The 16,093-nt window shown below is 41.6% G+C and overlaps 1 protein-coding gene across 1 annotated transcript; it reads left to right on the plus strand.

The window, feature by feature from the left end:
* The first annotated feature begins 7,082 nt into the window (after window positions 1–7,082).
* On the plus strand, window positions 7,083–15,282 carry lgalsla (lectin, galactoside-binding-like a). Its single transcript, XM_036536847.1, has 5 exons — window positions 7,083–7,459; window positions 8,043–8,123; window positions 8,265–8,353; window positions 9,317–9,500; window positions 10,105–15,282. Exons 1-5 carry the CDS (start codon window positions 7,427–7,429, stop codon window positions 10,246–10,248), a joined length of 531 nt encoding a protein of 176 aa, XP_036392740.1. The 5' UTR covers window positions 7,083–7,426; the 3' UTR covers window positions 10,249–15,282.
* The last annotated feature ends 811 nt before the right edge of the window (window positions 15,283–16,093 follow it).

A 16,093-nucleotide genomic window follows, 5' to 3' on the forward strand; every position in this document is an offset into this window, starting at 1 on the left:
ACTTACTGTTCTTAGCATTCTTCAAAAGAGATTAGTTTGCTGTTATACCGACGTGCTGGTTATGGGGTAGTGAAAACCACAGTTGAGCTTTGCCTTGTTGTTGTCTACCTTTAGGTTTAGATGATGGTTATGTAAAGTAATGAATTCATCTTGATCGTTTGCGTTCTCTCTGGTTAGAAAATGGATGACATTTTGGCTGCAAATACAGTGACCGGTGGGAGCTTGTAAGGTGACCTTTTATCAGGCCCACAGAATATAAATGAGCACATTGGCTCCAAGATATTAGCTTCAGCACTGACCGGTGAATTAACTTGAAAACTCGTAAACTTCATTTGTAGTAACAACAACAATGAAACAGCACCCACACCAACAATAAAAATAATAATAATCATCATCACGATAATCTTCACCATAACCATAATAATAACCATAGGCTACTTTTGTTTATTGTATTTATACAGCTGTTTTCAAGGATCTCGAAGCAATCCACCAATCCACAGAGACAGAGAGGGAGAATATTATCATGGTAAATAAACTTGTCTGACTGGGAATTTGGCTTGACAGCGTGGAACTACCTGCTCATTGTGATAAGTGCCCCGGGATCTTGCATGTCCCCAGTGAGTCAGGACTTGGGCTTAACATCTCTCCCGATAGATGGCATCTCCTACGGCACAGTATTCCCATCACTGCCACTGTCACACTGATGTCCTCTCAGCCTATCTCCCACAAGCCCACCAGCATCACTCCCAGAATCCCAGGAGGTGTCCCATCCACGTGCTAACAAAGACCACTCCATCGTAACTAGGGCTGTTAGGCAGGAGGAAGTTACAGCGCAGTATGGCTCACAGGTCAAAGGTACGGAGTATTCAGTAAGACAAGATTCAACTAAAGAGCTCAACTGAGTGTCAGTTGAGAAGTTTAAGCTTGCAGTTCAGAGCCCCAGCCAAATCAGTAGGCTGGTGCTAATGGGTTAATGCAGATACACAGATATCTGTCAGCCAGGTCTTTTCTCACTCGCTTGGGCCGCACACTCCCGCTGCTCTGGGGCTCCTCTTGGCAGCGCAGTCAGGCCTGGGTCCAACAGAAAACATAATGCTCAGCACAAAGTTTCCTCCTGCGTATTACACGAAACAGGTCTTCTCAAAGAGCCATTGTTCTACCTCACAGGGGTTTTCTTGCTGCCCGGACACAGATCACTTCTTTTGCTTCTTGTTGAACTTGTTGAACTGAAGTTTTTTTTTGTATGTGTGTATCTCCATAATCTCTGCAAGGAAAGGTCTTTTAGACCTAACAATGCAAAACATCCATACAGACAAAAAAAGGACATCCTGGTTAGTCATACCTGTACAGTATTTTAATAAGCTTCCAGTGTAATACAAGTGTAGCACAGGTGAATTTTAAACCCACAGTACAGGTGAGGTACATGTGTATAAACCCCTAGCATTATGGCAGAGGTGAATTGTAAACAGTTGCAGTGCATATGTAATGTAAGCACATAACTCAGATGTGGTGCAGGTGAATTGAAAACCCATCAGGTGCCCGTGTGGTGTACGATGCAGTACAGAGCACATCCCCCTTATTCAGAACAGCGGCTGCTCTTCAGCAGACCAGCAGCCTGCAGCAGTCTCTTCTTCTCTCCTCCACTGGTGATAAAAACAGAGAATCTGCCTTGGGGAGAGGGCAAGGCTGGCTCTTACTGTACACTGTCTGTATCCTCCCGAATCCTCACAGGGTTCAGCATCTAAATTAGGCTCAAGTGCATCTGCGCTCACTAGGTGTCGATGATTAAAAACCCTAACGTAGACCTGCCAGATTGTGCAGCTTCTTATATCAACAGGATTTACCCCATTTACAGGGGTACTTGGGCCTTTGCCAGGGGCTTGTTTTTCTTCATTGTGTGGGACAAATTATCGTGCTGTCTCTGTGTTGACATACTGAGCTGATTATCTCCCAGACTGGCTTCGATGGGACATATGATCCATTGTAAACCAATAGTCAGTGGGTTTTTGGTTGTTGTTTGACATCAAAGGACATATTGTTCAAATAAACCACATACAAACGGACCACTGATTTACATACAACTGCTTTCAGTGTGTTTTTCTGTAAGTGCACATTCCTTAGTGACATCTCATGCATTTCTACCAGCTTCAAAAAGCTGAGGAGAATTAGTTCTATGAATTCCAAAACTAAACTGGAATGAACGTACAGTCGTGGTTTTAAGACTGATTGCACATCCAGCGCACTGTTGATGGTGCTGATACATGAATGCTCAGTGAGGCCAACAGCCTCATCAAAGTTAGCTATTCAGTGTAAGCGTAGCACCACTCCTGGCTGGAGAGGATTGTGGTGGACGCAAGAAGTCAATGAGAAAATCCATTATGCTTCTGGAGGAAAGACTAGATCTTGCAACTGTACATTCTTCATGCCTGATTGCCGGTAACTTTGAGCCATGTACATCCAGGCAGTATTGGATAAATGTGGTAAATATTGCTCAAATGAGTCAATGCTGATCAAAGCAACTTAAAAACATCTGTATAGAAAGTTGGTTTACACACATGTACAGATGACAGTAGTATTGATCATATTGAGCATGACCAGGGACCAAGATCCAGGATCCAGTTTTCAGTTGTAAGATCAATATGTGAATGCTGTGAATATGAACATTGGATGCTTTGAGAAGTTACTTATATGTGAAAAATGCATAAAATAGCCATATTGGCCAGTGTCTTAGACCTAGGGCAACTGCAGTCGAAAAAAACCATTTTCCTCTGCAAATTTGAATGAAATCAGGCATGAATATGCTGCTGACCATGGTTATGGAAGGAAAAATAACAGAAAGAAGGAAGAAAGAAGAGTGAGTTTTGGTCAAGAGTTCACCTACAAGTGGTAGTAGAGAAATGTGGCAAATACCTATTGAGGGGTGACCAGCAGGTACATAGTGCCATAACCAGCACACATTTGGCGGTTATCTATGAGTGATGCCTCATGAGTGCACCAAATGTGACGTGAATGTTTGAGTTGTGTCAGAAGGTATTGACATGTGGAAAACCTACGGGGAAGAGCATATTACACACTAAATAGTGGTTAATGGATCACAGTTATATAGCACCTTTCAAGCTTTCAGGGTTCTCAAAGTGCTTCACAGGGGTGTCTCATCTCAACTGCCACTAACGTAGCACCCACCTGGGTGATGCACAGCATCCATTTTGTGCCAGAGCATTTCCTTCATATCATCTGAGGAAGAAGGAGGGAATTATTTAGCCAATTAAACTGCGGTGTTATGAGATGTACAGGTTGAAAGAACCTGATTGGGAATTTAGCCAGAATACCACGGAACCCCTTGCAATTACACTTTAAGCCTGATAGAGCAGTAATGTGAACGATTGTGCAAAAATCATGTTTTCAAACTATGTTGGGCAGGACTGGGCTGTCCTTTAGTCAGATGAGATGCTAAACCAGGGTCATAACAAGGTAATGACCAAGGCCTTGGTCTTTAAAGATCCTGTGGTACTTATCCCCCCCTAATTGCAAAGAGTAGGGGGTGGTGTTCCCTGATGTCCTGGGAAAATTCCCAATCTGGCAGTCTCAGTCTGGCCCTCTAATCATCCCCCAGTTTAACCAGTCACTTAAATCCTTCCCCACTCCACCTCAGATGATGGAGAATGTGCTGGAGCAAAATGGCTTGCAGGTTTTTCAAGGTTTTCTCCTCAAAATATTCAAATATGGGTGTTAGAACTGAACATTCCACTGAGTTGATTTGTGTATTTTATTCACAAGCATATTAAACATCAACGTCTCAGCTGTTTCAGAGCTTGGCTAGCCTTTGTAAACATAACAACCTGGATATTAGACACACATGTGGATGAGGGATAAACAGAATTATGTCCAGACTAGCAACATAGCTCTCACAGTTGTGACTTAAACACCAGTGCAAGAGAAATCCGAAGACAGTGATTATACTTCACCCGACCAAAGAGGTGAAGCTCTGCAAAAAAGCAGAAAGAATAATCTCTCAGGCAATCATAAAGGAGGTCAGTTTCTGACAGATGAGTTTGTTCTGGCTGTGAATATGAGGATGCAGAAGCTAATGTTGTGAAGGTGTATTGCCAGTGTGGCCTTGTTGTACTGTCAGGATGAGGCTGTGAGGTTCTCCACTATAGCGTGTAGACATCAAATGGAGATAACAAGTTTATACTCATTTGGAACTGGTGTTCTTGCTGTAATGCTAGATGAACATACACTCCTTTTAGTACTTCTTGCCTGCTGTGTTCTGTGAACATTAGACAGCTGAAACAGACCCAGACAGGGGACAAAAATCTGATTTGTCTTGTCATATTGAGACAGTCCAGCTCTGAATTATTCCAGCAGGACAATTCCTGTGTTTTCACTTATGTGGATGGAGGCTCGTACATGACTCCAGGAGCTGGTATCTTAGCAACAGCTCTGAATCTGTCTCTGTGAGGTGTCACGGTGTTGGAACGCTTCAGCAAATGCTGTATCTGGGTCATATGTACTATAATCTTTAATCCAGGCCATATTGCCACATTCTCTCTCTCTCTTTCTCTCTCCGAAGTGTATATGTTATTATTCTCAAGACTAATATGTTATTATTTATTTTCTCTGGACAATAATGCTAAATACGCTAAAACATATTTCATAGTTGAAAAGACATGCCTTTACTACCTTTAGATGTGTACCAGTGTAGTCATAAATAAATTCATGAATATGCATATATTCAGGAGCACATGGCTTCAATCATTAATTTTGGGGACATTCCCCTGGGTAAAATATCTATAGGAATAACTTTGTACCTATTGTTCTATATTACTACTGCGTGACTACCACATGACACAAACCTGTACTTCACACTTGCAGATATATACATGAAAACCTCTGTATCCAAGCTATGCAGACATTTGATTCCTAGTGACTATGCAGTCATACTTTCACCGGCTTTCTAGTCTTAAATGATCGAGAAGAATCAGAGAAATTAAAATAATTGAGCTGACCTCAGCTTTGGGTAAATACTTCTGAGGTCAGTAACTGTACTCTTGGACTTCTGCAGCCACAGTGACAGAATATGGCAGAGGAGAGAGATCATCAAGCAGACTGTACCCCGAATAAGACAAATCCCACTCACCCCCCCCCCCCCAAATATAACGGAGCATACTAGCTCACCACAGGAGGGCAGCAGTGAGGTAATGTTGTGATACACTTCACTGATATCTGCAGGTTAGCATGGGTACAAGGGCAGTGCCACAACAACAACTAATCAACAACTGTGCCATACCACAGACAGGAGCATGGAAGGGGGACTGATGGCTGCTTTCGTTCAAGATCAGCAAGCTGGAGCCTTCGGAGAGGGGAAGCTGGAGAACCATGGATGGAGGTCAGAGAAGGGCAGCTGGAAGCAGAGAGGTGAGAATGTGGGGCAGTGTAGTGCTGTACATCAACTGCAGTGTGAAATTGGTGACAAATTGTGGGCTTAATCCCCCCAAATCAAACGTCCAATCATTAGACTGGGCCGCTATCCCTGTGACAGAGAGTAATTGTGTCCAGGGAGCACTTATAATTTCTTCAGATTTCTTTAAATGCCTTCATGCCATAGGCATTGGCATAAGCTCTGGTCTTATGGAGCAATAAGAGATGGAAATAGTTTCTAAAGTTATGATCCTCTCAGGAGAATCATTGAAGTGTGGCTTACATGCATGTTCACAAGCATACTTTTCACCTGAGTTATATTCCACGGCAAAACTACTCTACCCCACTACTGACGAAAGGAGCTTCTGCAGCCTTTCATTATTATATACTTTGATTCATTAACTGTCTAAGTATAATGAAGGTCCTGATAGAAGCAACCAAGCTCCTATGTCTAGCTTGCAGAGAGTTAGTTGTCCAAATACAGTTTAAAACTGCTGTATTGCAGCTCTTGAGGACTGCATTGGATTATTGGATTAACCCTGTTTTATTGAGTGCATCAGCATCCATGAGGGAGGAAGGTACAACGCCATGGCTGCTCTGAGTCTTTGTACACAGAAACCTTGACCTGATTGGCCGGAGAGATGCAGGCATAACTGCTCCTCTCAGATGTATGCAAGTGATCACCCGCCCCCCAATATAAGGAAACAGTCAATCTACATTTCCTCAAAAAGCCAAAAACTATTTGAAAATGAATGCCAGGGGAAGTCCACTGCATCAACAGCCCTTCTCCACTTACACAGATGTATCTATGTTTGGTGCATCCAGATACTTTTCCTGAGTTGTATATCTACATAATAACACCTGGGTTGAACCACGTTTAAGTACCTCACAGTGCCTTGTTGTTCATCCATCAGAATATGACTATTTGCGAAATAAGATATTATTTTCATCAAGAGAAACAACAGAACAGTGAATTAATTGAAAAAAAAAACAGTAATACAGGAATACGTTCTCTATGCACCGTTCAGCCCCCCTTCCATTTTATGCCATATCATAATAATTTCCACACCGTAGTGTTAAATACTGGCCATACCGAAGAATAAAATGTTTTAATGTAGAAACTTAAAATAACTGAGCACTAGTTTGTATAGCTAAGAAGTGCATTCAGTGAGCACCTACTTGCCTCATAGAGGCAACATTTGGTTAGATGTGGTGGCAGTGCCCCTGGAAGCTAAAGAGGCAGCTGAATATTTTTTTCAGGCAAGACTGAAGTGAGTTTATATATTGTTTTTTCCTATTTTGTGGGAAATAAACACATCTTTACTTTTTTCAGATGTTTTGGTTAAAATATTGTATTTGTCACCCTTTTCTGTCCAACCTTCATCTTTCAAATACAAAATCATAAAACATCACTCCTACTGAAGATGAAAATAAATTCAGTTCATTATAGGTCAAGATAACAGGTTTGTGTAAACGATTTAATCTACTTATGAGAATATATTTTACACTAATCTTCAACATACGGCCACCAGAATTGTTGTTAATCTTTGGGGAAAAAAGAACTGGCACAATAATTCTGAGAAGGGCGCGTCCCGTTTTAGATTTTTCATCTCAACATTCGTGCTACACACACCCTTTTTAACTCTGTGTGTAAACCTTAATTTACTTCAAATTCCGTTCTCTCACTGCGTATTACATTGTCTCAACGAAGCAGAAAGAAGCCATGTTAATTAGGGTTTACGACTCGCCGGGGATTATGTTTTTTTATGGTGTACGTCAGCATTCAGTCTCTTTACTCAAGTGGGCGAGACAGACTAAAGAAGGGCGTCTTCAGCAATAGTATAGGCCACTCGCGGCAATACCTCGGAACACCCGTTTGAATGTATAGTATACACCTTGTAGTGGCCGCCTGAGTCATTGCCACGGCGCTGACACATTCCTGGACCGGACTACCTCTGGAGCTCAGCTGATCAATCTGTTTCTCCTATGGTTCACTGTGTACAAAATGGCGGTGTCGGGTACGGAAAAGGACGGAATTGTGAGTATATTAAATTGCAGTGAGACTCGGACATTAGTGTCTGGGGATACATATTCATCAGCAGTTCTTGCAAATGCAGTTTTTGCATCCCTTTGTATTGTATTTGCCTATTGGGTTTCTTTTTGCGGAAATAAATTATCAAGAGCAGTTGATACCGTTTTGAGAAAATAGCTACTTAGCTTGCTAGCCGTGTTTTGAGTGTATGTTGTGCAGCCTTAGCTAAATACAAGGAATCCTGGACATGAAAATGGTACTTTGAACTGTGCTGACACGTTGACGGCATCATTTCGCATTATTGGTGCATTTAGGCGCTATAAGACTTCCTGCACCTTTTAACATGACAGATGTTTGACACTTGACTGTCAAATCACATTTTGTCTGCTGGCGGTGAGGGAAAGACATGAGGTTTGCATCCAGTTTAGCATAGCTATACATCATTTGCCAGTCAGAATACGTTTTGGTTTAAATACAAAACACGTACTGCGTATGGATGTTGCGGTCCTAAAACAACTGTTCGGCTTTGTGAGGGCAGATTTGTTAGGCTATAATCCGCTTTCCTTTGTGCCCTCGTGTGCATCTGAAGAATACTGACGATGATCACCTGAACAATTCACTGGGAAATCCGGGGATATTATCTCCAGACAGAGAGGATATACGGCTACTGGTAATATAATGCGCTATTTTTATTCTGAACATTTCAAGTTATGAATGCCTGCTTACTGTATTTTGTGCACACCTGTAGTAGGCCCAACGTTATGTATTGGAGCGTAACTAAAAGAAATTCTCGCTCTGTGTGACCACCCAGGCAGTTCCTTTCAGTGGTCGCATCAAAGGTGGGATGAGGCCAGGAAAGAAGATCATTGTAATGGGGATTGTAGATCCCGAACCGGAGAGGTAAATACGAACTGTACCAAAAGAAGTGTTTAAATCACCACAAGGCCATCATTTCACTTAGAGGTTTTAATGTCATTTTAAAATAAACTGATCAGTAGGAATCTAAATCTAACACGACTTAGATTACGAGGCTGAACTAAAGACGAAAATAACGATATACCACCTCTACCCACTGGACCGCTATTGCAATTACTCTTTCTTAATTAAACTTATTCTTATAATTATGATATAGCTGCTCATATGTCAAACAAAGCGTGGATGGAAAGGGGATCAGCTTATTTAAAAACACCCACTTTCCACGAAGCCTATGAAGCTCGTACTTGTAAAAGTGTCACAAACTCTTTACAGAGTTACATGTTAAATTACTGATGTTCGAGTTTTTATAAATGGAATCGAATAGAATAAGAAGTGTAGGCTGCTTAAAATAACGCGTGTTACCTGCAGTTTTTATTTGTCGTTTGGACAAACAATGGTAACACCCAGTTCTAGAATGTGAGCTTTATTCCTCCTTACTGGGGCCAGCCCACATCTTAATATTTCCTTATCAGATTCTCCAAACAGCTCATAAACCGCCAGAATTGTCACCCATAACAACCATCCATAAAAGGGACCTTTTATAACCAGATTATACAGACATTACTGTGCAAATATAATGACAACATATACAAGAAGTATACAGTCTGTGCACTACATTACTCCTAAGAAAACATTTACTTTGAGACAAAGACTTTTGCATTTAAATGGATCCAGACGTTGTCAAGAAATATGGTGGTCTGGGCCTTCTGTCTGATATGTGCTGTTAACTCATCTTAGGCATTAAATAACAGTTTATGCACGCATAATGAACGTTGTTAAAGTGTAGGCTGCAGTAACGTTACGGTCATCTCGCTTTCTACTGCCGTCTACCGAGTTGAAGTCCTCTCTGTTGCTGGCGCTAGCAGCTGTGCTTTTGTGCTCCTGCAGCTTTGACATCAGCCTGACATGTGGCTGCGGTACAGAGGAGAAGCCGCCAGCAGATGTGGCCCTGGAGCTCTGTGCCAGGTTTGAAGACCGCCAGTTCCTGCGCAAGGCCTGTGTGTCTGGCACCTGGGGTGAGGCAGAGAAGCCAATCCCCTACTTTCCCTTCATCGAAGACCAGCCGTTTCGGGTATCAGTCCTTTATATTGCTTCAGTGACCTATTTTGCACTGGCTCTGTAGCGGTACGCCTCTTTTCAGATGGTGTTTTATCATTGGTTGATGTATCCACCTTCATAGCAATAGGCTAGCAGGATTTTATCTCCATTCAGATGAGGGGAAAAATGTTTTAAAATGTTCGTGTTAAAACAGTAATCATTGATGTCAGGTAGTTGCTCACATGGGGTAAAATTATAGGCTTTATTGCTATACAGGGTCAGAAACAGAAGAATCTGGGCTATAGGTGTTCTGCTACGTAGTACACATTCCTTTCAATGATGTAGAGATGAAGATCAAAAGAAAGCCTCGCACCTACTGAGCGCTTGTTCAGACTTCAGCTTCAGTTTCACATCACTGTAGTCAAGATATGTTTTATGGTACAAGATGGTGAACTGGAATTTTTGTGATTGAGACATTGGCTGTTACTAACAGGAATTGCGTGACTGAGGCGCAGTCCCAGCTACCTTTAAGAGACCGACAACCTTTTTAGTTATCAGTGCCATCGTGTTTAACAAATTGAACCTGCCCCCCCCCCCCCCCCCACCCCCTTCTTGCCCCTCTGTGTTTGTCTGAGTAGATCGAGATCCACTGCGAACACCAGCGCTTCCGAATATTTGTGGACGGACACCAGCTCTTTGACTTTTATCACCGCGTGGCATCCTTGCCGGCCATTGACACGATAAGGATAAATGGGAGTCTACAGATCACCAAGCTGGGCTGACTCGGTCCGTCCCGGCAAGAGAAAGAGGGACCTCTCACAGGTGAAGGTGCAACACCTGTCTCTTCACACATCGTGCAACACAGCAATAGTATCGACTCAAACCCGCGCTCACGGCAATGGCATCATCCTCCGTTTCCCTCTCTTTTATTTTTGTGATGCAAACAATGTCTGCCGCCCGATTTCAGCTGTCAGTCTCTCACATCTGGGCACAGTGTTGCCAGTTTAGCATGCGGATGAATGGTTGCAATGTCCAGTTGCGTGTCTTGGCTGTGAGGAAAAATTCGACTCACTGTCAGTCCGTTTTGTCAAGGACGTCACAATGTAACATCAGTGAATGCTGGCAGAGTACGCCACGGCAAAAATTACAGCAAAGAAAATCTCAACTCTCGAGTAAGGCATTTTTGTATTGGTGAAAGTGCATAGGTACTCAGGAATAAAATATCATTAGATGTATTTATTTGTCTAATATGTATTTATTAATCAATGACTACAAAAACAGTGGTATTTATTAGGAGAGATTGGGAGCACCTGCGTAGTATTGAAGTTCAACATTTTCAGAGAAGATGTTTTAAAAATCCTTGCCGATATGTTTTCCAAAGCTAAGAGCAAAGCAAAAAATGGCAAATTAGATTTAGTTAGTTGAAGGGAAAAGCAAACAGAATATTTGAATATATAGAGTCAGCATTAAAAATATATTGTGAAGTCTCTTGTCAAGATGCAGCAGTTTTTAATTTAAGCATTTGTAGATATGAAGTTATCAATGTGTCATCAGTGCTCATTACAATCTTTGTTGCTCATTGCAATCATTAATTTGTGGTCAGTAATTTACTGATGCAGGGCTGCACTGTAGTGTGTAGAATATCATTTAGGCAGAGCTGCTTTCAGAGTAGTTGTAGAGGTGAACAGGAATGGTTTCCCTGTGCGGTTTGGTTCAGATCGCCACGTTAAACGATTGACTCACCTACTAATGAAGAATGGTACTCAGCAAGCGTCCTTTCACTTCTGTGTGGCTCAGTATAATTCCGCTGAGAACGTTTCACTAAGAACAGGGTTAAATATGCAATTAGAGGGAGGTTCAGTCCCGAAAGTGGCCATCACCTGACTGTTACTATCTTTGTTTCACAGGCTGAATGTACTATAGTGTATTGTATGCCTTGTAAAAATGTATTTGAAAATGCAATCACTGGTAATTGTAATGTAGTGTAGTTTCAGCTTCAACTAGAGAATATTTAGCTGCAGTGATGAAGCAGGCATTTTGTATGACAAGAACTTTCACTTTTTGTGTAACACTGGCCACCTTGAACAGTAAGTAAACTGCAGACAAGTGACCTGCAGATACTTTGGCACAATTTTAATCTTCATTACCACAGGATGTGCTCTGCCTTCCTATTACAAATAAACAGTAGATTTGACCTCTTAAACTTTACACACAGCACCATTAGCGTTTTGTAGCTGTAGCTGTCAACCACAAGACACAGGGCTGGGTATTTTCTGAATGTTTTCTTCTTGAGCTGTGGTTGAGGTGAACGGGTATGATTGTAGTGATACTGAACTGAAGAGCGTCGTGCTTTCCTGCGTTTTACCTGTAATGTAAAAACCAATAATCTCCCGATTAGCTTTTGTAATGACTGCGTACGGTAGCAGCAAAGCCGCTGCATTATTCATGGCTTTCTGTTCGTCTGGAGCGGTGCTGTGCTCTGCTGAGACGGCTCAAGCGCATGGCTCAGCAGCAAGTGATTATCCTCAGTTCACCTGCCGAAAGGGGGGGGGGGGGGGGGTCACAGACACAGGAGATCACCAGAAGTGAGGTGTCTGTGCCTGTCTCTTCATTACTACGGTACATGAACTGACATGGCACTAGGTCCGTGGTAACATTCCTTACATAGCAGCAATTGTCAAATATTCACATTGGAAAAAATCTAAACTCTGCCTTTAAGCAGTGCTTGAATGATTCTTTCAAAAATTTCTGAAGAATACTCTCTCTGGAACAGTATTTTCCGGAATTCCAGTATTGCTATGTTTACTCATAGATGCAAAAATACCTCCTTTTAAAAATAACATATTATAATGAATGAACTGCCACTGCCTTTCTGCTGCTACTCATAAACTAGGAACCTGTACAGATATTATGATCCTGGAAAATTACATGTGCTTTTACTGTGACTTGACCTGACACATGACATGACAGCGTTAAGATCTAAGGCGTAGAACGTTAAGCCAGCATTTGAGTTCAACATGCATGTGCCAGGCCTCACCAGAAATCATGGCAAACTTGGAATGGCAATTGAAAGAGCTGCCAGGGCAAAGATCATGTAGCACTGGGCTTAAGGACTAACTAGCTGCAGCTGAGAGCTCTCATCCAGGACACAGATATTCCACTGTATACTATACTGTACATGCCCACTTCATTAACTGAAGTGAAGCGCTTGGTAACAGTTACGAAGCATTCTGTTGAGCTGTTGTCCAGCCCTCCAGTGTCTATGGTTTCGCTATCAGGGTCAGCCCAGCCTGCAGTCTTTCCTGCAGGAGGAATTCAGCCTTGACTTTTCTGATGAATTTTTTTGATTGCTCAGTTACAGACCATCAGGACTGCTCACATAGTTGTTGTTTTTTTTTTTTTTTTCTTCAGTCCCTTGGCAGGCTACATGCTGTAGCAAATCCAACATTCAGAGCTTCTTGGACAGGAAATGACAGTGTAGGAAATTAAGTGGAAAAATTACTGTGAAGAGTTGACCCATGCCATAGAAGGTGGCAGCAAATAGAAATATCTGTGTCATAAGCTTTGGAGAAATGCTTTGTTTGAAAGAGCAGAATCAAAGACTTCTCCTATGATCGTTTCCATACCAGTGCATCGATTTAAGATGTGTATTTGTGTTGTGTCAGTGACACTTGTTCTTCAGCCACACGCATAGTTCATTTTTAAACTTCAGAGTGTTACGGTTGGGAATGGAGATCTTCAAGTCATCTGTGCACATGCGCATACACACACAAATATATGAAAATAGAAAACCCCTGATCATCTTCTACAGTTACATCCACAAAGAGTGGGATTTTTTTTTTTTTTTTGAAACAGGGTATTATACAGGAGAATAGAAACAGATATGTGCAGAATCCAGGCAGAACACAATGCAGGGCTTTCCCCCTTGAATCCATTCTCCGAGAGAAACCCATCTTCAGCCATCTCTGCTTTTTCATTAGCATCAGTAAGTAAGCAATCAGCCTCATGGCAAGGGGCTTAACGTCCTTATTTGAGCAGATGAAGAAAAGAGCTGCCTGAATGGAGGAGTCATTGATCTCTGGGGCAGTGTTAAGTTTGTGTCAGGAGTTTCCCCCTGATGATTTCTGGAGGGGTTTGGTTCATTTTGCATATTTGTAGTGGTAGGGAGAGAGCAGACTGCAGAGAGAAGTCCAAACGGTGCTCGCAGAACGCGCCTCAACAGCGCTCTATGGTTCTTTTTGTTGCGCATTTCTAACGTGCCGAGTGAGAAGCAACTCTGACGATGCTTTCTGCGTGTTCAGTAGCAGCACAGCTGTGGAGGAGGACACTCCGCCACCCTGTGTGAGGCATGTTCAGCTGTTTGCACATGACTCCTCTTGTAGATCTGGAGCCAAAAAAGATATGGAGGAGGGACTGCAATATTTCACTGTCATTGTCTGTTAACAAAATGCGTATTAAAGGTATCAGCTGGATTCATTCTTTGACAAACCTGAACCCAGAACCTAAACCCAGAACCTGAACCCAGATCAGCAATGACACAGATATTCTGGCTGTAATAGTAAATCCCATATTACTGAAGGGTGTAGTTTTACCTTTGATATGTAAACTGCAGCAACAATTTGGAGATACCGTACTTGTTTTAAACAAATATATTGATATTTGGATGTACAATATTACAATGCTACAGTATTACTTGATCATTTTTAAATCGCACAATGTAATGGCTGAGGTGTTGCTTCATCTGGAATCTCTGGTCCTGGGTTCATAACTGCCAATCCTTTATTACTTTTGGAAAATCTATATTTCAGAGAAGCGGGGCAAAAGAAGAAGAATACAGCAGTCTCAGTTGTACCAGCGTGAGGTTTCTTCTTTCTCATCAGCCTGAAATAAATACTGCACTATTACTGAAACTACAAGGGCCTTGAACATGAGTAGTTCAAAATGAATGTCACTGCTCCTGGCTGTAACCAAGTATGGCTGTGTGTTCTGTAAAGAAACAGTTGTAAAATAACACCTGTGTGTACAATCATGATATTTCTTTTAATGTAAATGAAGGGGTTACCTACTAAGCTACCTGTATTTTAGAAGGTACAATGTGAACAGATTCAAAATAAGGCATAATTCATGTCATTTCAATTCATCCCTTTTTCCCCAAATGATTTGCCTAATTGACTTTTTTTTTAATACGAGGCGCTTTCCAAGCTATACATACCTGGTTAAGAGATCATTACAAGCACTTTCGTAAAGTAAGTGTATGACCAAATACGAACAATGTATAATCTGTGATAAAAAAGGTGTTCACGGGTCATGTATTGATTATAAATGCAATGAATTGGTGTCCTCTCCAGATCTGGTGATAGGTCTTGTTCCAGCATTGTATCAGATTGTATCAAATTACCTTTCACTGTACTGAAATAGTGCCCAGATGCTTTCTGTATAAATAGGCTTTATGTAAATACAGCAGGCTGTCTCCACTTTGTCTGTAAGAATTAAGGTACCCCAGAGGTGCTGACACACGGTTCCATTTTTATTTATTTAGGTTTAGTTTTGATTTATTCTGTCTGTCAATAAAGTGCAAGGTTGTGAAGGCTTTTTTGAGGGTTTGAGCGTGATGCTGTTACTTAAGTCAAAATGTATCTTTGTGCTTTTTCACACAAACTGCTCATTGGTCCATTTGCAGACTAATAAAGTGATGCACTGGCAGATGCGTCGCCACTGAATTTGTCCCTCATTGAAAAACTTTCACAGTTTGTGTTAATCCCGTCGCTTTAGAAATGCTTTTAAAATACAGATGATTTTGTTTCAGCGTTTCACAGTCTCACCACCCAGTAATGCCATTTGCAAGCTTCTGTAAATTTTGTGAGTAGTTGAACAAACAGTCTAATCTAGACATTCCCGCTTAATTGTTTAATGAAGCGGGGGGGGGGGGGGGTTATAAAACCAGGGGCTTTGGACTGTCTTTATTTAGTGCTTCTGCGCAGGGATTCTTCCAAAATTGCTGCATGTTTCCTAGAAGAATGAAGCATGAATAGATGTTTGTTCTTCTCTCCTCAGTCACTGACTCTGAGTGGTTAGCTATTCTTGGTGCACTTTAAATGCTCACTAGCAAACATATGAAGTAGTTTTATTCATTTTATGAGCAAAAAGCCCACCTTTATACTGAATTACACTGTGGACCCAGGAGTGCATTAGCACATTTTTACCATTTTCAACACATGGCTGTAAACACTAACATACAGTAAGAAACTCACCACCGGTCTGAAATTTTTTATACGTATACATGTGTCTGCATGAATGGGGACGGGGATGCTGACCAGTTGTGTGTGGTTAAATTAAATTAACACTAAACTAAAATTATGCAGTCTTGTCAACCTGGTGCTCCTGTGCTTAAGTGAATTGGAAAACATGCCGCAAAACCCAGCCGCAATATCTCTAAAGTGTGAAAGGAGTCAAAGGACTCATGTAAGGTAAGGGCTTCCTATTTATAGCAACACAATCTGTCAGTCTGTAAAATAAAGTGATGTTTTCTTGTTAAGAGAGATTACGGTATTTGTTGTATTGTCTGCAAGGTCACCCATGTCTTCTCAGTCTCTCACCAATAGTATCAGGACTATCATGAACCTGGCT

Source organism: Megalops cyprinoides, chromosome 1 (assembly GCF_013368585.1).
Source record: "Megalops cyprinoides isolate fMegCyp1 chromosome 1, fMegCyp1.pri, whole genome shotgun sequence".
Classification (NCBI taxonomy): domain Eukaryota; kingdom Metazoa; phylum Chordata; class Actinopteri; order Elopiformes; family Megalopidae; genus Megalops; species Megalops cyprinoides.